The following is a 21,303-nucleotide window of genomic DNA, read 5'->3' as shown; positions in this document are numbered from 1 at the left end:
TATATATATCTATATAATCTATACCTATATCTATCTATCTATCTGTCTATCTATATACCATCCTCAAGTTCATTTGGAAAATTTAGTGTGACATAAATTCTATAGTTCTGAGGGTCAATGAGATAAAACACCTTATAGGTTTATTCCATAGTCTCACTTATCCACAAATATATTAGGAGTCTTCCTTATTTTTTCAAGGAAGAATAAATGTGTATAGATTATTTTTATTTTCACTATACCTTTTTGTTGTTAAATGTTTCAGGAATACTAATAATTGTTCATATGGTTGTGAATCATGAAATGCCACAGAAGAGTCAAAAGAGTTAGAAGAGTCAAAATTGTTGGTGACCCAAGGTCACCCAAGAAAGAAGATACAGGGTATGTATTTTCACAGGTTATAGCATATTACCAATGATAATTTGCTCATGAGACATCATCTGGGGCATATGCAATGAGAAAAGGAGCTGGGCTACCCAGAGATAAGAGATGGACTCCAAGTGCTACAATAGTTTGTACTCACAAAATATTAAAAGAACCAGTGGGAGGCCTCAAGAGCATTGGCTGAATTCTCTATGGGGAATTCATGTAACTATTTGGGCAACAATTACTCAAGTTAAGAATGGAGGGATTGTACTCTGCATCAGTGGAGGAAGTACCCACCCAGATGAAAAAAATTTTGATCCATTTGAATATCTAAGTATCTAGATAGACATCAGGCATTCTAAAAATCTTATTGCAGTTTTAATTCATTAAAATTGTACGGACTTTGGGGGACATCCTGTATAAATGTGAATTTTTATTATTGTGCCCGCAAATTAAGGATTCTAGGATGACTTGCTTTTCTTCACTCTCAAGTATAAATCTATTCTATTATTTGCTTCACTGATAGTTCCAACAGTAAAGAATTTAAAATTAGATAGCAAAAGCCTTGTTTGATACCTTCTCCCCACTGTGAGATAAACACTCCATTTTTGGAGAATTGTACAATCCGACTATTGCAGTACCCATCAGACACATATATGGTTCCAGTAACTGGATCTACAGCCACATCGGTGGGCTGACAGAAATGATTTTTGTCATTGCCTGGCTGCATGCTTCTTCCCAAAATGAGGAGAGGGCTTCCTTCGCTACTTGGATCTAGTTTGAATACCTTTAAAAAAAGACAGAGAAAGAGAAGGTACAGATAAACATTTTGCATAATAATGCAGAACCACAAACTCAAATCACAAGAGAACTATTCCCAAATAACATCATTAGTTTAATGGTACTCCACTGGACCATCAGTTAGAAGAGCTAGGCAATTGTAAGCTTCACAACAGCAGTGACTATGGCAGTTATTTCACTTTTTATCTTCTCTAGATAAATGCTTTGCCCACAGCTTGGTCTCACGAAATATTAACTGACTTGATATTTGAAATGAGAGGGTGTAAGCAGTCCAATTAGTTTGTGTTCTGTCTACTGCATCCCAATCGCCATGCTCCCATAAAAAAAGATGCTTCGTCTGAGATATTGTGAGAACCCTTCTAATTTAAGTCCTTATTTTATCACTGGGGAAAAGGCCCTCTGGTCAGTTATGTGATTTAGTTAATAAAATGTTCACTAACTAGTTGTCATGCTAGGTCTCAGAAGAACCAGACAATTGCAATAATAAAAATAATAAGCTCATGGAAGAAATAAGCTTCATGTTGCATATTAGCTTCTATTTGTAATTCTATGTTTTTTCTAGAAGGTATTTGAGACAAAGAGCTAAGTTATTACTGTCAAGCTTTTTTGTCTCTTTTTCTTAACATAATACAAATACCTGATGAAGAGCTACATCTGTGACCCAGTAATTTCCATCTTTATCTATGCTCAAACCATGTGGCAAGTAAAACCTGTAAAACAAAAACAACTGCATCATATGTCGGATAAAAAATTAATGAAATACAAACAGGTCTATTTCGTGTGACATTTTAAAACTAATAATAATTGATAATTTGTATATTTAAATAAATTGTAGGAAAGACTAGAACTAAAGATAAAGTAAAAATATCAATTATTAGAACAACAGCATGATATAACAGAAAGAATTTTGGATTTGAACTCAGGGAAGCTGAACTAGGATCCTGGCTCTGTCAACTATGAGAAGTGACCTTCAGCAATTCACTTACCTCTCTGGGCCTCAGATAATTCATTTGTAAAATGAGGTGGTTTGGCAATATTTTTCCTAAGATCTCTTCTAGCTCTAAGTGTACGATTTAAATGTAGAGCCACATGAAAGCAATGAGCTCTATTCTATAATGAAATACAAATACTGTTCAAACAAATTAATTTTAGCGAAAAATATGTACAGATTAACACAGGAAGAGATACTGTCCCTTTAAAATTTAACACTCATTTAGCTTCCTAAGAGGAGGGAAAAACAGTTTGAGTTACAAAGAAAGAAGCATATTTGTCTGAAGATGTATGTAAGTTTACAGAAAACAGTCAATATTTACATTTTAAATGCTTGGATTATAGAAAGAATGGCAGAATCAAAATGGCAATCATGGAAGTAGAATTAGCAAAACCAATATATTGTTGATTTGTTTGAAAATCTAAGATTTTCTGATAATAATGAAAATTTAATCTAGAAGGGTAAGGATGTATACACTACATTCCAGAAGCAAGAATCTGCTTTCACATCAGATCCATCATTTAGGATCATCCAGCTTTAATGTGAGAACATCTATGTGTGTGAATTTTCAGAATCGTTAAATTTTGAATTTTTTATTATCCACTTATTGGTTTATTCTTTTTTTCACAGATCAGAAGTAGCCTGAACATTTTCTGTAGAGAAAGGAGTTTAGATGATTTTTAGAGTGGTTGAGGACTTTCTAGATCATCCAGTCAATTTCATTCAATTTAATTAAATGAGCATTTCCTCTAAGCACTTTCCAGAACCAGTGCTATCTACAGAGAATACAAAGATAAAGGTAAAATAATCCCTGCCTTTAGAGTTTAAAGTCTACTGGAGTAGACAGGCAACAATAATTACACAGAGATGTAAATATAAAATATACACAAAGTAAACAGAAAGTAATTTGGGGGTCGGGATGGTTAGAGTACTAACCACTGGAACAATCAGGAAAGGTCTCAGGATCAAAGGATCATAGACTTAGAATTATAAGGGACTTCAGAGATCATTTAGTTCAACATCTTCAATTCATAGATAAGGAAACTTAGAGGGGGCAGATGAGTTGAACCTTGAAGGGAGCAAGAGATTTCAAGAGGCAAAGTTGAAGAGGGAGGGTATTCCAGACATGCCGGACTTCCTGTGCAAAGACACCTGACTTGGCATCTTCATGAGTAACTGTAGAGCATTTTATAAACATCATTATTACTACTTCTAGAGGAGATAGATTAGGAAGCAATTGTCCTGTCTTAAATGTTACTTTATTGTCAGATTCATATTTTCTCCCTTCCACCTTCCTCCCACATGCCACCAACTAAGAAAGCAAGAAAAACAAAACCACTGTTTACAAACAAGTATAGTAAAATAAAATGGATTCCCTCATTGGTTACATAATGAGAAGATGGGACTCATTGGAAAAGACCCTGATGTTGGGAGATTAAAGGTAAAAGGAAAAGGGAGGACAGAGGATGAGATTGATAGATAGTGTCATGGAAACAATGAACATGAACCTGGAGATAGTGATCAAAGTATTTAGACCTCAGCTTCAGTATTGGACCTTCCAGTGAACAGCCTGAATTAATTTCCTTAAATATTGACTGATTTGATCTCCTTGATGTCCAAAGGATTCTCAAAAGTCTTTTCCAGCACCACAATTCCACACTCAGCTTTCCTTGTAGTCCAACTCTTACAGCCATACATTGCTAGTGGAAAAACCATAGCTTGGACTATATGGACTTTTGTCAGCAAGGTTATGTCTCTGCTTTTAGTATATTGTTCAGATTTATCACAGATTTCCTTCTAAGAAGCAAGTGTCTTTTAATTTTATGGCTGCTATCACCATTTGCCTTGATCTTTGAGCCCAAGAATATAAAATTTGACACTGCTTCCATTTCTTCTCCCACTATCTGCCAGGAAGTAATGGGACCAGTTGCCAAGAACTTAAATTTTTGTTGTTGTTGTTGTTGTTTGTTTGTTTTGACGTTAAGCCTCGAGCCAGCTTTTACTCTCTCCTTTTTCACTCTCAGCAAGAGGCTTCTTCTTCACTTTCTGTCATCAGAGTGGTATCACCTGAATATCTGAGATTGTTGATATTTCTCCTGGTAACCTTAGTTCTGACTTTTGACTCATTCAGCCTGGCAGTTCACAAGGTGTAATTTGCATATAAGTTAAATAACTAAGGTGACAATATACAGCCTTGTTGCACTCCTTTTCCAATCTTAAACCAATCAGTTGTTCTATTTTTGGTTCTAACTGTTGCTTCTTGGATCACATACTGGTTCCTCAGGAGACAAATAAGATGATCTGATACTCCCATTTCTTTGAGTACTTGCCACACTTTCCTGTGATCCACACAGTCAAAAGCTTTAATCTAGTCAGTGAAACAATAGATGTTTCTCTGGAACTCCCTTGCTTTCTCCATAATCCAGTGGATATTGGCAATTTGGTCTCTAGTTCTTCTGCCTCTTTGAAAACCAGCCTGCTCTATGTTTATACATATCTATAAGAATGTACAGGTGTGTACACGCATACATATGTTTATGTATATATGTATACACATATGTATATGTGTGTATGTCTATATTCTGAGTAGCATTTGCCACTTCAGAGGTTTGAATGATCACACTGTGAATTTAACAGCATGAGCTGAATACAGCATACCCCTGACTTCTGAGGTCCTTTCCATCTCTAAAACCTATGATCTTAGGACTGGGAATTTTCTAGGACTTGTTCCAATTTCAACATTTTATGATTCTAGATAATGTAGAAAAGAGGAAGCTCTAGAAAGTTTCTGATGATCTCCTATACTATCTACCTAATTCCCTCAATGTCATGGATGTATTATACTTAGCAGAAGTCTTAGAAACAATAACAAAACAGTAAAACTCACAAATTTTTCCCAGTAGACCGATGCACTGCAGCATTATTTGGGTCTATCACAAGAATAGTATCCTCTTCAATTGGTCCAAGTCCTCTTTGCTGGTAAACAAATTTGCTGTCAAATGAGCTAGATAAAGTATGAAAATGGGAAATAAATACATAATTCAAAGCTTCTAGATAACTTAAAAAACCAATATTATTCAAATGGCATTTTAATTACAGACTCAAGAGGATTCAAAAATAACATTTGATTTAATATCCATATTCTTGATTGTTTTAATTTCTTAAAAGATCATAGATACACTATTACATGCATGTCAGATATGTTCATTTATAGTAGGTCCCTTAAATAGCACTAATCACAAACATATTTAGTTAACACAAGGATATGTCAAAGAAATTCAATGTATTCTTCAAAATTATAGAAAGAAAATGTTAAGATTCTTATAACAGCTCCAAATATATAAATATATATATATAAATAAAATCAATTCAACATAACATATGTGTATGTGTATATATATATACAAACACATATATATGTATATCAGTTTAATTCCATACTTACTATGTGTAATATACCCTGATAAATTCTGGTGATATAAGACAAATGACACAATCCTTACTCTCAAAGTGTGTGCATGTGTGTGTGTCTGTACGTACACATACGTTTATATATATGCATAAGTATATATGCTACATACGATATTACACATAGACAAGGTTGGAAGTGATGTATTCAAAGGAAAATATATGCAAAGTGTTCTAAGAAAACTTAGGGATAGAAAGAATATTTTTAGCATTTTAAATCAGGTAAGGCTTCAAGAAGGAGAAGATGAACTCAAAGGAAGTAAAAGATTCATTTCCTTTGAAGAAATATATTTCAGGCACAAGAAGTAAGTTGCTTGAATGCATAGAATGGGGAACATTCACACTGTCACCATCCCTTTGGCCATACTCACATGGCCAAAGTTCAGAACTCTCAGTGTGAGAGTTTAGACACTGATCATCTGTCACCTGGATTACTGCAATAGTTGCTAACTTGTTTCCCCTGCTTCCATTCTCTTTTTTTTATTATGGTAATTTTTATTTATTTTTTTGTTTTCAACAGTTACTTCCACAAGATTTTGAGTTCCAAATTTTCACCCTATCTCGCCCCTCCCCCCACCCCAAGATGGCATGCATTCTAAATACCCCTTCCCCTAGTCTGCCTTCCCTTCTATCTATCTATTCCCTGTCTCTCTGAACTCAGCAGTCCACCTCCTGCCTCTGGGTTTTAGCATAGGCTCTTCCCACATGTTGTCCTCCTCACCTATCCCACATGCACTTCATCTTTACCTCTGACTCTTAGACTCCTTCACTTTTTTTCAAAGCTCATCTCAGACACCATCCTCTATGGGAAGTAGTTTCTGATCTCCTTAATTGTCAGCATTTTCTTTATATACTCATATGAGTAAATGTTTATGCCCCTAATATAATGAAAACTCAATGGCAGGAACTTTAAAAAATTTTGTCTTTGTATCTTCAGAACCTAGTATATTATCCTACACAGACACAAATATTCAAATGCATTTCTAATCTAATTTATTTGGGTATTTCTACCAGAGAATGAAGATTGCAACTCATCCATTCTTGCCTATTTTGTGCAACTTGTCAATGTCTTCCCATAAGTTTCTCACAGGATTCCATCCAATATGGCAGGACATGATATGGCAGACATAATTACTTGTTGAATTAAATCAAACAAATGCTTATTGAGTAACTTTATATTAAAAATGAATTAAAATATTTCCATATTTCCTTTGAGTTAGTAAAAACTCTAATGTGACTTTTGAAGTGTTGTAAATATGGAAACATACTTCAAGTGAATGACTGTCATATATATTTTAACTTATTTTAACTTTAAAAGAATTACATGATATGCCAAAATGCATCTTCTAAGCATACATTAAACAAGTTGTATGTAGCCTGTGGATTACAACTCAAATTACTGAATATAAAGAATTTAGGGAAATGGAACTCAATATGATTGTGGTATTTTTGCTCTGTTCCAATTGTCCAACCAATTTCTTAGTGCTGAGTTCAATCTATGCTCATTTAATTTTTGGCAAAATGGAACTTTTTCTTTACATCATCAGACATATCTGTTAAGAAAGCTGTCAATATATTATAGTGAAAAATGCAAGTGGAAAAAATCTAAGTAGCATTAAATATTTCTGGAGATGCATTTTTCAATTTAAGAAAGTGCTAAGATTAATCAATTCTGTCAATTCCATTGATTAATTGCTTGATATATTTAGGGGACTTATATATACTCCCAGTAGAACAAAATCTTTAGAATTGTATTCTCTTGCCATTAAAATATATATGTATCTATATATATATACACACATACATCATATATATACACACATACATATATAGCGTGTATATGAGAGAGAGAGAGAGAGAAAAAAAGAGAGAGAGAGATAGAGAGAGAAAGAGCAATTATTTGATGTTTCTTGGTTATTAGAGGCTAATCCTAGTATTTTTTTCTGAAAGGTTAACAGTAAGTCTCTAAAGTAATTATTAATGATGCATTCATTTTAACACACAACATTGATCCAGCTTAGTCAAGCAAAAAATGAAGTAATATCATTTACTTGTAATACCAGGCAGTTAAACTCACACAGCGACATCTAGGAAATATACATTTTTCATGGCATGCAGATACATCATGAAACAGATTGTATGAGATTTTCACTGAGACATCATTTAAGGGAAATATGAAATTGATTAAATGAAAATCTCTGTGAAAAATCTACATAGTAATACTGAATTAAAAGTGATAGATTTGTAACAAGTATGAAATAACGCCTTCTTTCTTCTGCCAAATGTGACCATCTAACATATTTCCAAAAATCTAATCTCACTATAAATAGCTCTAGTGAATATATCCTAATCAGTTCATCAGGAGATAGCTATACTTGACTGAACTATCAATGATCTTTACTAATTTTCAATTTGATTTTTTTTAATTGCCAGGCTCCCTATCAAGCACACTCTCCGAGGGAGGGGTATCAGAAGGTACTGCGAATTATGAAGACTTCATTGACTTTGTTAACTCCCCAGAGGTATCTAGATCTTTGGAAAACTTGACAATGTGGCTAAGGATATGTGAAACACTCTGGGTGTGTACACACACACACACACACACTTCCAGGTGCAGGAGGCATTTTAGGAAGATACACTGACACATATGGAAGGAGAGAAACCTGGAAATTATATACAGAACTCCAGGTACCCTGGCTACACTTTCTTACCTGACTCTTTCCATCTTGCTTTGTGGTCACCTCCCAACCCTCCATTCTTTGGACATCACTGCTACATCCTCCCCACCAAAAACTTGGATTCTCACCCTGGAACCACCATAGACTCAATAGATGGATGAGGTGTTGCCTTATCTTTCCTGGATTCAGGCCCTCACCTCACTGTCTTGAGACGTCTCCAAAATGAGCTTGCCTCACCCTCTCTACCCTTTGCTACCTGTGCTTTAGTATGTATAGCCTCTCCCAGTGGAATGTAAACTCCTTGAGGGCATGGACCATCTTGCTTTCTTGTATTTGTATTCCCAATGCTTAGCACAGTGCCTGGTACATAGTAAATATTCTATTGAAATAAATTCTTTATCTAAAAATATCTGTTTTTCTTGTCCTTCCTTCTTTTCTTCCTTCCTTCCTTCCTCTTCTTTCTTTCTTTCCTTGCTTCTTTCTTTCTTTATCTCCTTTCTCCTGATATTACACTGATCTTTACAAAATTATGAAGCCCTGATTAAACAAACACCAGGAATAGTTGCATTGCATCTTTCTGCTTAATTATGTGTCTTAAGGCAGCCTTACCACAGGTAAAAATATTGATATACTCTTCTATAACAGTGGCAACCCTTTTTTCTATCTCTATGATTTAAGTGCACTGGGGCCCCTGCTATGCTAACATTTATTATTTTAATCTCAATATGTCTGTATACTCCTGCTTGGTTATAAATGTATCTTTTATTTTCATTATCACTTAGGCACATACTCACTTTACACATCACTAGATGTGTTATCGAGCTTTCTAAATACCCAATAGCATTTGAATGAAGTGTTTTGTACAGGCAATAATGATTTTCATAATGTGGAAATATGTTCCTCTAAAGTCGAGGACCTTATAAATTAAATAATTTAAATAAGTTAAAGCTGTTCTTAAAACAATTCTTCGTTCTTAAATCCCTTCATCTGTACACAGGCTATATAGGTGTCTTTATATATACATATATATATACACACATACATATACGCACATATATTTGTATGTATGTACAAACACACATATGTGTGAATAATTTCAAAATACTTTATAAATCAGTGATCTGATATATTTTAGCACTCTCTCAAATGATGTAAACTGCAACCCATCCACATTTTCTTAATGATTAGATACAAATACATATATATATATATATATATATACACACACATATATATATATATGCTTCTATTTATCAGTTCTTTGTCTGGATGCAGATAGCATCTTTCTTCGTATGTCTTTAATTTTTAATTTGTGTATTTATAATAGTCAAAATGACTTAGTTTCTCAAAGTTGTTCTTAAAATAATGTTGATGTTATTGCATACATTATTCTCTTGGTTCTGCTCATTTTGCAGAAGTCTTTCCATGTCTTTCTAACATTACTAAGCTCAGCATTTCTTAGAGCACAGTAGTATTCCATCACAACCATACACTACAGCTTGCTCAGCTCAACTGATGGGGTCCCAATATTTTCCCATTAATCCTTTATAGGGGGTCCACCCAACATTCTAGGGGCCTTTAACACTCCTGACACTGCATGGATACAAGTATAATATGCCCTGATTGTCTCTTGTTCTTGCTATGTAACTAGGCTACTTTCTTTTTCAAGTCTATACTTCTCTGATGACATCCTTCATGTTGCTACTCTTGCACAAATCTTCAGTGACAATGTACTGCAGCCTCATGACTAGCACAAACCTCCATTGCTCTTTGGGTGACTCTTCACTTTACTGAGGTAATGCATTCCATGACTCACAGTCATATAGCATCCCTGGAAGCATATTGCTGCTAAAAATATGGAAGGTTGGGGGAGAAGATAAGGTAACAGAGATAGGGTAAAAGGAGAGGCTGAGAAGGAAAATAGTGAGTAAAAATATGATGGAGGGAAGTTCACAAATAGTAAGTACAATTTTGAATGTGAATGGGATGTTTATAGCAGCTCTCTCTGTGGAGGCAAAGAATTGGAAATTGCAGGGACCCCATCAGTTGAGCTGAGCAAGCTGCAGTGTATGGTTGTGATGGAATACTACTGTGCTCTAAGAAATGCTGAGCTCAATAATGTTAGAAAGACGTGGAAAGACTTCTGCAAAATGAGCAGAACCAAGAGAATAATGTATGCAATAACATCAACATTATTTTAAGAACAACTTTGAGAAACTAAGTCATTTTGACTATTATAAATACACAAATTAAAAATTAAAGACATACGAAGAAAGATGCTATCTGCATCCAGACAAAGAACTGATAAATAGAAGCATATATCTATCTATCTATCTATCTATCTATCTATCTATCTATCTATCTATTTGTATCTAATGGTAGCCATCTCTAGGGCAGGCAAGAGGGATGGAAAAAAAAAAGGAAAAAATTTACATGACAACTTTGTATATTTGGAAGGAATAGTAAGTTGTACATGACAGATTTGCAGTTTCATATGTAATCATCTTTTTTATTATACTGTGTTAAGGAAGTGCTTGTTTTATTCCATGAATTGAAAATAAAACACATTTTAAAAAATAAATGAGAGATGAACCATTGTTTCAGGGATGTGAAAAAATAATAAAAACAATAATGTTTATACAGGATTTTTATAATCTGTATAATATATTGCTGATTGCATATAAAATCAGTATTACTAACTGCCATTAGCACTAGATCAGAACAGTGGACCCATTTCCCTTTTCATATGCTCATAAAACTACAGAAAGCAGAATTAATCTTGTTAGTGTAGTGACAAACAACACTAGACTACTGACTTTTTCACTTTCTTGCAGGCAGTGTTTTCAAATATGGGGTATACTAGGTTCAGTGAGATAATTAGCTCTAGATTGTGGCCTATAATTCATTTCATTTATTTTAATAGACTTTCATTGATGTCTTCTGTTTTCATGTTGCCCTTCATGCCTTTTCCAACTCTGTCAGTTATCCCCCACAACAAATGCTTTTTTTAAAAAGGAAAAAGAGAAAACGAAATCAGCAAAACTGATCAACACATTTAAAAAATTGACAGTATATGTTCCACACCTACGAATCCCACCCCCCACCACCATTTTTGCAAACAAGTCAGGGGAATTGTCTTTTCATATCTCTTCTTTGGGGCCAAGCAATTTTGGAACATTTATTTTTTATTGTTTATGGTTCTTTTCATTTACTTTTTAAAGTCTTAATTTGTTTTGTTTCCTTGACTCTCTTTTTTCATTTTGCAACAGTTCATTTATGACTCTCCATGCTTCTCCGCACTCATCATATCCATCTTTCATTATATTCCACTGTATTCACATGTCACAATTTGTTTAACCTTTCTCCAATTGATGGGCCTACACTTTGTTCCCACTATACTTTTGTGAAAAGTTCTGTGATAATTATTTTGGTGCGTACAGATACTTTCTTTTCATCAATGATTTCCTTGGGGTATATGCCTGGGAGTATAATCTCTGGGTCAAAGGTTATAGATACAAGCCACTTTATTACTCAAGCTGCTTTCCAAAATAATTGTACTAATTCACCAGCAATGTATTTGTGCATCTGTCTTTCAACAACCCTTTCTCAACTATTCCTATCTCATCATATTTGTTAATTTTCTATGTGTGAGGTTAAAATCTCAGGGTTGTTTTGGTTCTTATAATTTATCTAAATACATTAAGTCCAAAAACTTGTCTCATTACTGTGCATGTAGATAATTTTTTTCTATGTTAAATTATACCTTTTTTATCTTATTTTCTTACTTATTCAAACATTATTTAATTTATACTGGAGCTTAAGTTATTAACTCACAATTCAGAAACTCCAAAGTTTATGACTTGAAAAACTAAGGTGAAAGAATTCAGCCTGTGGAAAACAAAACGCAGACACCCAAAAAACTGGGACCATTCTTCATTGAAACTGTGCTCATTGTCAGTGAAATTATTGGGAGTTGGTGAAATTTTAAAAAATGAATAGGTTAAATATCTTTTCTTGGCAACAGTCTTGCTCTTTATTGTCTACAACCAAAGAAAATGTCTCATACATACTAGTTTGGTTTATTATCTGAGGCTGTGTTTTGGAGGTGCTTCCTATGTGTCATAACCTTATGTTTTCTCCCTTATAATCTGTATTTCTTCATCATAGTTAGTTATACTATTAATTATACTATTTTTAGTTATACTCTTATTATTAGTTTATACTATTAGTTACACTACTTTTATTATAATCCTCCTTGCATCTTCTTGCTCAACCAGCAATTTTATTACAAATGCTTCACCAGTAATGCAGTTATGTGTTTGTCTTTCTCCAAACCTTCTACCTTTGACTATTGTCATCTTTTTTTCATATTTGTTAATTTGCTGAATCATTTGTGAATGTTTTCAATTGATTACGCAAGTCTCCAGATGCACTGACTGGAGGCATTTGTCTCTGTCGCTACATCTGACATAAGACAGAAGTCATGACAGACCCCAGCCGTGGGTATATTATCTAGCCATCTTACTAGCTCCAGCACCACAAAACACTAACATGCCTAGAGTTTTTAAGAAGAATGTATTTTAAAGGGAATAAAAGGGATATAATGAGAGCAAAACACTCATTTAGAATATCTACTATGCCTTTAACAAAATATCAGAAGGATTTCTATATACTTGAGCAGGCAGCATCAAGAGATATTTAGCCAATCAGTTCCTTGATTGGCTGGTCATTTCTAATCCCTTCATTTGGAAGAGCTAGAGCTCTATATAAGAGAACAGCTGTTCTGTTGTATTCACACAGGGGAGGTAGAAAGAAATAGATTCACATTCCTTCTCTTACTCTTTCTCCCAAAGAAAACCATTAATAAAATATATATCTTTCCTTCCAGATAGCTAAATGGACAGATTATAAATGATCCTGCGATTCAAAGAAAGGTAACTGGAACAATTCATAAATGGAGGCTAGATAATAGGGCTGATAACAGCATTACTACAGCAAACAACTTATTTTAGTGTTTTAAAGAAGCTACCCTGCATTATGTAATGCACACAGCCTTTTATTTCCACCACTCAGGTTTTTTCAGGATGTCATAATACACTTGTGCAGTTTACATAATGTCTGAAGAACTGATAACTTTTGTTTGCTTCTTGGAAGAAGCACTCATTTGAAAAGATGGAACTAATTCATAATGCCCAGAATTCATTGTTTTATTTTATTTATTTTAAGAGAACCTTATTCCTTAATAATGACTAGTGGCTAATTAATTGGCTTGGATAAGTTTGAAGATAAACGTATTGCTAAAGTCAAATAAAAGGAACGCAAAAGGTGTTATGAGAAATCAATTTCAGTTTCATCAATTAAAATTAAGAAATAGAAAATAAATAATAGCAATGAAAGAAGTGAAATATGATATAATTAGAGCAGTTAAGAAGCCAGAGAAAGATTTTTTAAAGTGTGATTTTAAAAAGTGAGTGAGGCTATACCCTAGATTTTATGAAAGTAGATTTAAAAAAAAAATTCAGATAAAAGAGTCATGAACACTCAGACAGAGATTATAAAAGGGAAAATTGCCAAAAGGCATGAGATGGCCTAAAAAAAAAATCCTGAATTACCATTAAAATCAGGAAGCATTCCAAGAAGGAAAATAGGAAGATATTTAAAGAAACTAATGTGGTAGCACAAGGAGTTTTGCTTAGCTCAGATTTTCAAATAATATGTAGAAAAGATAGGAGAAAGGCACTCAACCAAAAATGACTGCAAAATACTGTCATAAACCTGTAAGAATGTTAGGGAGCCTAAATCCTAGAAGGAGTGAAGACTTTCCAAAAATGCTGAAGAAAACTAAAAAGATTTCTTTCAAAGGTTTGATTCAATTTAACAAGTATTTCTTGAAGTGCTCTGCTAAGTGACTGGGATACAAAGATAAAAAATGACATCCCATGCCCTGAAAGGAGTTTACATGTTAATGGCAGAAGGGCACAATATAAAGGAGAGACCGCAGGACTTTGTTTGGGAGACAAGGATGAATATTGAAGAAATGGGCCTACTATTCAAGGAAAACAGAACTCAAATACTATGTTGTTTCTGGGACACAACATGGTGTAGTGGAAAGAGTACCTGCCCTAAAGTCAAAAACCTGAATTCAAAGCTTGGGAAAATCATAAGTTGCCAGCATTTGATTCCTTATCTATAGTATGAGGATATTTATACTTGGACCCTATCTTACTGGGTTGTGAAGAGTGAAACACTTTGTAAATCCTGAAATGCTAAATGAATCTTTTTTTGTCATTTGTTCAGTTGTGTCCAATTCGTCATGACCCCATTTAGAATTCTAGCAGTTTTTTTTTCCAGCCGAGGAGGATAATATTCAAACTGGAAAGTCAAGTCACCAAGCATTTATTAAGCACTTATTATATGCCAGGCACTGTGCTGAATGCTAGGGATAGAAAGTAGGGCAAAACAAATAAAGCAAAAACAGTCTCTGCTCTCAAGGTGAGTCCAGTGAGGAAGGCATACAAATAACTGTGTACACACAAGGTATACACAAGATATATTAGACATGATCTTAGAGAGTCAGTACTAGCATCAAGGAGGTTTGGGAAAGGTTTCTTTGAAGAAGGTGGGTCTTTAGCTGGAGAGATGAAGAAAAAGATTTCTAGTCATGAGGGACAGCTGGTGAAAATGCTCATTTGGGAGATGGAGTGTTGTGTGTGAGAAACAGCAAGGAGAGCTATTAAAAGAGAAGGTCAAGGAAGGGGAGAAGATATTTAAGGTATACCTGGCCTTTTAAAATGAGTTCAAATTATAGCACCAGATAAATTATATTACCATAGTACTAAAAAAAAAAACCCCAAAACAAAACAAAACAATAAACTTCTATCTGTGAAAGTAGTAGTAGGTAATAGTCCTCAAAGAATAAATAAGAAGGGGCAGGAAGACAGAATATTGGGCAAAAAGGTGTATCACAAAATGTATAGAGCTGGCAAATTCTAGAAAAGATTATGATGTAAATGATTTGTGAGCCCTGAGAAAAGAATTAAGAAGAACTAGAAGCAGTTCACTAAAAAATAAGCTACGTCTAATTAACGTCATTTCCTTTTTCATCAGGTTATGAGACTGGTAGATGAGGAGAATTCTGTGGATTTAAGGTACTGTGATTTCAACAAGACATTTGGCAATCTCATAAAGGTCTTCCTAAACAAGATGGAGACATGGATTTGAGTTTGAACAACTGTACTCAAAGTGTCTTTACTAATGAATTGATGTCAGTCTCTATAGAGAGCTACAGTGTTATGTCATTGGGTTCTGTCTTTAGATCTGTACCACTCAAGCCAGAAGCATGCTCATCAAATTTGCAGAAAATACAAAGTTAGGAGGAATAACTAATGCTGAGGATGATAATAAGAGTTTGAAAAGACCTTGAAAAAGCTGATCAAAATTAAAAAGTAGATTTTATCTCCTCTTCCCTACCAGCACTATTGTCTTGCCATGGAACTACCTGCCCAGTGTAAGAGACACAGCATCTAGCAGGGAACAGAAACGCCCCCTGTGCAAGCACATATGGACACAGAGGAATCACTGGCAAAATTCAAGGCTGGAAGTAGCTTAAAAGTTTGTGAATTTTGGCAGGAGAGAAAAGAGCCAATGATGGATTTAAGGGAGAATTAGCTCAGGCAGCTGGTAGTTAAACTTTGGAAAGCAGCAGAACCAGTGAGCCCAGGTGTGACCCAGTCATCTGAGATAGGGTGGGCAAGGAGAGCCATATCAGGATACCCAAGAAGAAAAAGGATGCATGGAAGCTCTTCCTGAGCTCCTATGGAGTTCAACTCATAGAAGCATGAGTTGCCATGGCAAATTGTGCTCTCTCTATGTGTCCCTCAATACCAGTGTACTCTAAATTTGTGATCATTCTTTTCAATGGATTGTTGGAGAGTGTATCTCGGGTTTGTATGTATGTTGGGGGGGGGGATGGGTTTTGTTGCTACTGTTCTTACTATGCAATTTTAGCAAATGACTTTGCCTTGAATAAATTATGTGCTTCTCAGCCATGGTCCTGTTAATGTGGAACCACAGAATACCTTTAAACCTAAGATAGTAGCTTTCCTCTGGAGGACCCATCTTATGAGTGACAGGAGTATTTTGGATATTATCTATATAAAGATTTAGAGTTGGTAGGAACCCTAGAAATAATTTAATTCAATCTTTTCATTTTGTATATAAGGGAAGAGAGGGCTAGAGTTTTAAAGTGACTTGCCAAAATTCACACAGGTAGTGGTAGTAAGTACCAAAGTCAGGATTCAGAATGAGGTCCCTTAATTCCAAACTACTTTCAGAAGATTTATAGCTGGAGTAGCCTTTAGAGGCCATGTAGCCTTTAGAGGCCATGTAGCCCAGCCCTCTAATTTTAGAGAGAAGGATCTTGAGGCCAGGGAGGGTAAGAGATTTGCCCATGGTCACAGAGGTAGGAAGTATCAGAAGGGGAATTTGAGCCCAGGTTCTCCAGTCTCATAGGCCACTGTTAGAAGCTTTTCCATTGTACCACAGTGCCTCCCAATGGGACTTAACACAAAGTTCTATCCTTATGTTCAAACATCAGTTACATAAGAATTGGCTCAGCTATCAAAGCTCAACATAACCATGTAGCTGCCACAGAAACTAGTGGATTCTTAGGCTATGAAACTATAATACTATACCTAATACTACACTATAATTCCTCTTAAAATGGGAATTAAAAGCATCCCTACACTATATTACTATGTTAGTTCTAGGCACCACATTGACAAACCCAAGACCATCCAGTAGAAGGTCACCAGAGTGGTGAAAGATCTGGAAATGATATAAGGGGATTATGATGATAGTTGAGGAAACTGGGAATGCTTAGTCTTAAGAAGAATCAAGTACAGATATTAGATATCTTCAAATAGTCTGTATTTCTATACAGGGTAGAATGACAACCAATTGGTAAAAGTTACCAGGGGACATATTTTGGTTGAATATAAGGAGAAACATTTAAATAGGGAACTCTAACAATTCAAAGGGCTTTCTTGAATAGTAATGAAGTCCCTGTCACCAGGCATTTTCAAAAAGGAACTGGATTACCATTAGGAATATTGTAGATGGGATCCTGTATTGGGAAAGGAGGTTGTACTAGATGATGGTAAGGTACAGTGGAAAGTACTGTAGTTCTGGAGTCAAAGGATATGGGTTCAAATCCCACCTCCTGACCCTTAACTACCTGTTTGACCTTAGACAGTTCATTCAACCTCCCTAGGCTTCAGCTTCCTCTGCTGTAAAATGAGGGCGTTAGACCAGATGGGCGTTCAAGTCCCTGCCAGCCTGAGTGCTATGATTCTATCATGTCTAAGACCTCTCCTAGGTTTAAAATTTTAAGAGTGAGATGGCAAGAAGTGATAATAGGGCTCTTGATGATCTAAATCAGTCTTGGACCACCCAGCTTCCTAGATCACATAAAAAGTACAGGCCCAGTCCATTGGGTAACCAGGTGGATAGGGCTGTTCCTTTAAGATATAATCTGAAACATCTGTGATTATTTTAAGTAAGGGAACCAGGAACAGCTGTTCCTGTGGAAAGATCTGTCTAATCCCTGCTGGGAGGTATTTAAACTTTAAAGAGCTAGAGTTGCCATGCTGCACTAATGCTCTGGCAGATAAAAGGTTTCTTTAAAATTTCATGACACTCTTCTGGAACTATGTATTTTCCACCTTCACTAGGGAAGTTATTTAAAATCGCCACTTTGGAGACAGGGATGAAACGGAAGGAAATACTAGTTAACCATTTTGGTGAGCAAATTTGGCTCACTAGTTCTTAAAATCTTACTGCCACATTTACAAGGTATCATGTAGCACAGGGATAAGGTAGAGACCAGATTAGTAGTTATATGAGAGATGCTAAATTGAGCTTTGACCAGGGTGACTGGAAAGTATTACTAACCATAAGCATATATTGATCTTTCACATAGTTTTGTGATTCCCTCCAAGGTGTAGTAACATTTATTAGGTTTAGATTAGAAAAAATTCCTGGCCTTAGGGCACCTATAATTTAAAAGTAGGAAGTCAGCATGGGAAAGATTGCACAGAAAAGAGAGGATTTTATTCAATGTACTCAAATGGTCATAGCTTCAGGAATTCAATTTCCGCTCCAATCTTGCAAGCATCTTACCACCATAGTTACACATCAGAGAAGTTGAATATTCCAAGAAAAGTGTCCTCCCTACACTGAAGAAAGGGAAGAGTAATTATAAAAGTTGTTTATCTTCTCACACATCATATAGAACGGAACATGATTGTGCACATGCAAGCATGGTGTTTAGAATATAGTATGCTTGTTGACTGACATGTCAGTATAAAATCTTGAGTCTACAGCTCACAAAAATAATGCAACAATAATTCATCAAGACTTCTGAAGGAATAAGATGATATTCTGCAGAGGAGCAGAATAATTTTTTCCCATTGTAGAGGACAAAGCAAACCAAAAGAGAATCAAAAGGAGAAAGAAACAACAAACAGTACTACTTCTGCAAGTACATGAAGGGTAAAGAGATGATAGTAATTTACAAAATGTAACTAATGAATAAACCTGCTTTTTAGACACTTGCATTTAAAAATAAACCCTCAGATATTAGGTCAAATATTCCAGTTATTTGGACTCCTCTAGACCAGCACTGATAAATAGTCAAAGGATACGAACAGGCAGTTTCCCAATGAAAAAATCAAAACAATTTATAGTCATATAAAAATGCTCTAAATCATTATTGATCAGAGAAATGCAGATTAAAACAACCTTGTCAGATTGGATAAAATACAAGAAGGGGGAAGTGACAAACATTGGAAAGGATGTGGAAAAAATTGGGACACTAATTCATTATTGGTGGAATTGTAAAATGATCCAACCATTTTGGAGAGTAATCTGGAATTATGCCCAAAGAGTTATTAAACTACTCATACCCTTTGAGCCAGCAATACCACCACTTGAACTATTTCCAAAGATGAGTAGGGAAAAAGGAATGGAACCAATTTGTTCCAAAATGTTTACAGTAATTCTCTTTGTGGTGGCAAAGAACTGGAAATTACAGGGATACCCATCAATTGGGGAATGGCTGAACAAGCTGTGGTATACAATTTTGATGGAATATTATTGTGCTATAAGAAGTGATGAGTTCAGTGATTTTAGAAAAACATGGAAAGACTTGCATGAGATATAATGAAGAATGAAATGGACAGAACCAAGAGAACATTGTATACAGTATCAGCAACATTGTTTTAAGAATGACTTTGACCATGTAAGTTATTTTGTCTATTATAAATACCCAAATTAACTATAAAGGACATAAGAAGAAAGATGCTATTTGCATCCAGAGAAAGAACTGATAAACAGAAGTATGTATAGAATAATTTTACATATATATGCCTATTTGTGTCTAATGGTAGCCATTTCTAGGGTAGGTGTGGGAGGAAAGAAAAAAAAATTTATACGATACTTTTTTGTATACTTGAAAGGAACAGCAAGTTTGAAAGGAAAAGCAAGAATAGCAAGTGAATCAAAATATGGTGTTCAATTGTCTGCTTTGAAATTTGAAATGCTTTAATTTCCAAACTTCAAAATCAAAAAACTTAAGAGACAACTGACCAATTAAAAAGCTTCTAATCTGTTTTGAAAGGGCACTGAGGAGGACACACACAGACACACATAACACACACACATAGCACAGCAGATTTACAGTTTCACATACAATAGTCTTTTTATTGTACTATGTTATAGAAATGTTTGTTTTATTCCATAAATTAAAAATAAAATTCAATTTAAAAAAAAGAAACTGGATTCTGTTTACAAATGGTAATCTAGATGACATCTGGATTCCTAAATTAATGGATTTTGTTTGGCTTGAATAAACACTTATGTGATGTAGCATAGCAGAGAGAGAAAGATTTGAAATAAGGAAATGAGTCAGTATCTTTGCTTTGCTACTTATTAGCTGTGTGACACTGGGTTAGTAACATCATGTCTTTAAATCTTTTTTTTTTGGTAAAATGAGAATAATAATAAACAGGGATATGAGGAAGGTATTTTATAAACTATAAAAGTCTCTAAAGTATTTTAAAATTGTTATATAAATGTGTATTTTATTATTAGTATTCTTCTACTAAAGTCCTATACCAATGTCTTACGGGGTTGTGGAAGGCACCCTGGATTTTTATAGGTGATATGCTAAAAGCTCTGGCAGGTCCTATCTTACTGTAAAGGTTTAGATTACAGGCTTGGCAAGAAATTGTGTTTATTATCTCTGGACCAGTCTAGCTAAATCTGGAGGGACTTATCACCAAAAGATTGGTCACAGGGTAATGATTGTTTTTGTTATAGCAACTTCCAAAATATCATTTTTCAAGTCTGCATTGGCAAAAAATACCCATGAAATATACTTGTGAAAATCATGGTTACTCAGAGAATTGAAGTATTATTACTGTTATTATTATTTGCACAGGAACCATTCTTCTATAGATGGTTCTTGTTTTGTAAAGCAGTATCTACTCACCTAGGGTGACTTCTGCTTGGTATTTACTTAGAACAGCCATGACATAAGATAGAAAACTGCACCTTTAGCTTCAGTCATAGTTGGAAATGGTGCTGTAATTTTCCTGTCGAGTAAAATGTGGCTGGAAATTCATTTGGAAAATACAGGAACTTTCATTAAAGTGAAAAAAGTACAAAATCGTGTACCAATAGATTACTTTTAAATTAATTTGTTAAAAATAACATTAGGGGTTTTAAAATGACTAGAAAGATATAACAAAAACACATGAATCAAAATGTTGTATTCAATTGTCTGCTTTGAAATTTGAAATGTTCTTATTTCCTGACTTCAAGATCAAAAAACTTAAGAGATGACTGACCAATTAAAAAGCTTCTAATCTGTTATGAGAAGGCATCGGGGAGCACACACACACACACACACACACACACACACACACACACACACACACACAC

The 21,303-nt window shown here is 34.7% G+C and overlaps 1 protein-coding gene across 5 annotated transcripts in view; it reads right to left on the bottom strand.

Moving 5' to 3' along the window:
• PAM (peptidylglycine alpha-amidating monooxygenase) overlaps window positions 1-21,303 on the bottom strand; it is a 354,803-nt gene that overhangs the window by 24,746 nt on the left and 308,754 nt on the right. For all 5 annotated transcript variants that reach the window (XM_027869176.1, XM_027869178.1, XM_027869179.1 and 2 more), the window contains 3 exons: window positions 5,043-5,159; window positions 1,802-1,874; window positions 940-1,150 (listed from right to left, as the gene is read on the bottom strand). In XM_027869176.1, coding sequence (XP_027724977.1) covers window positions 940-1,150; window positions 1,802-1,874; window positions 5,043-5,159 — 401 coding nt within the window. The remainder of the gene's footprint in view (window positions 1-939; window positions 1,151-1,801; window positions 1,875-5,042; window positions 5,160-21,303) is intronic.

This window comes from Vombatus ursinus, unplaced genomic scaffold, assembly GCF_900497805.2.
Source record: "Vombatus ursinus unplaced genomic scaffold, bare-nosed wombat genome assembly UNPS02014792.1, whole genome shotgun sequence".
NCBI classification, from domain to species: Eukaryota; Metazoa; Chordata; class Mammalia; order Diprotodontia; family Vombatidae; genus Vombatus; species Vombatus ursinus.
The sequence above is the reverse complement of the archived record's forward strand: the minus strand, read 5'-3'. Positions and strand labels throughout refer to the sequence as shown.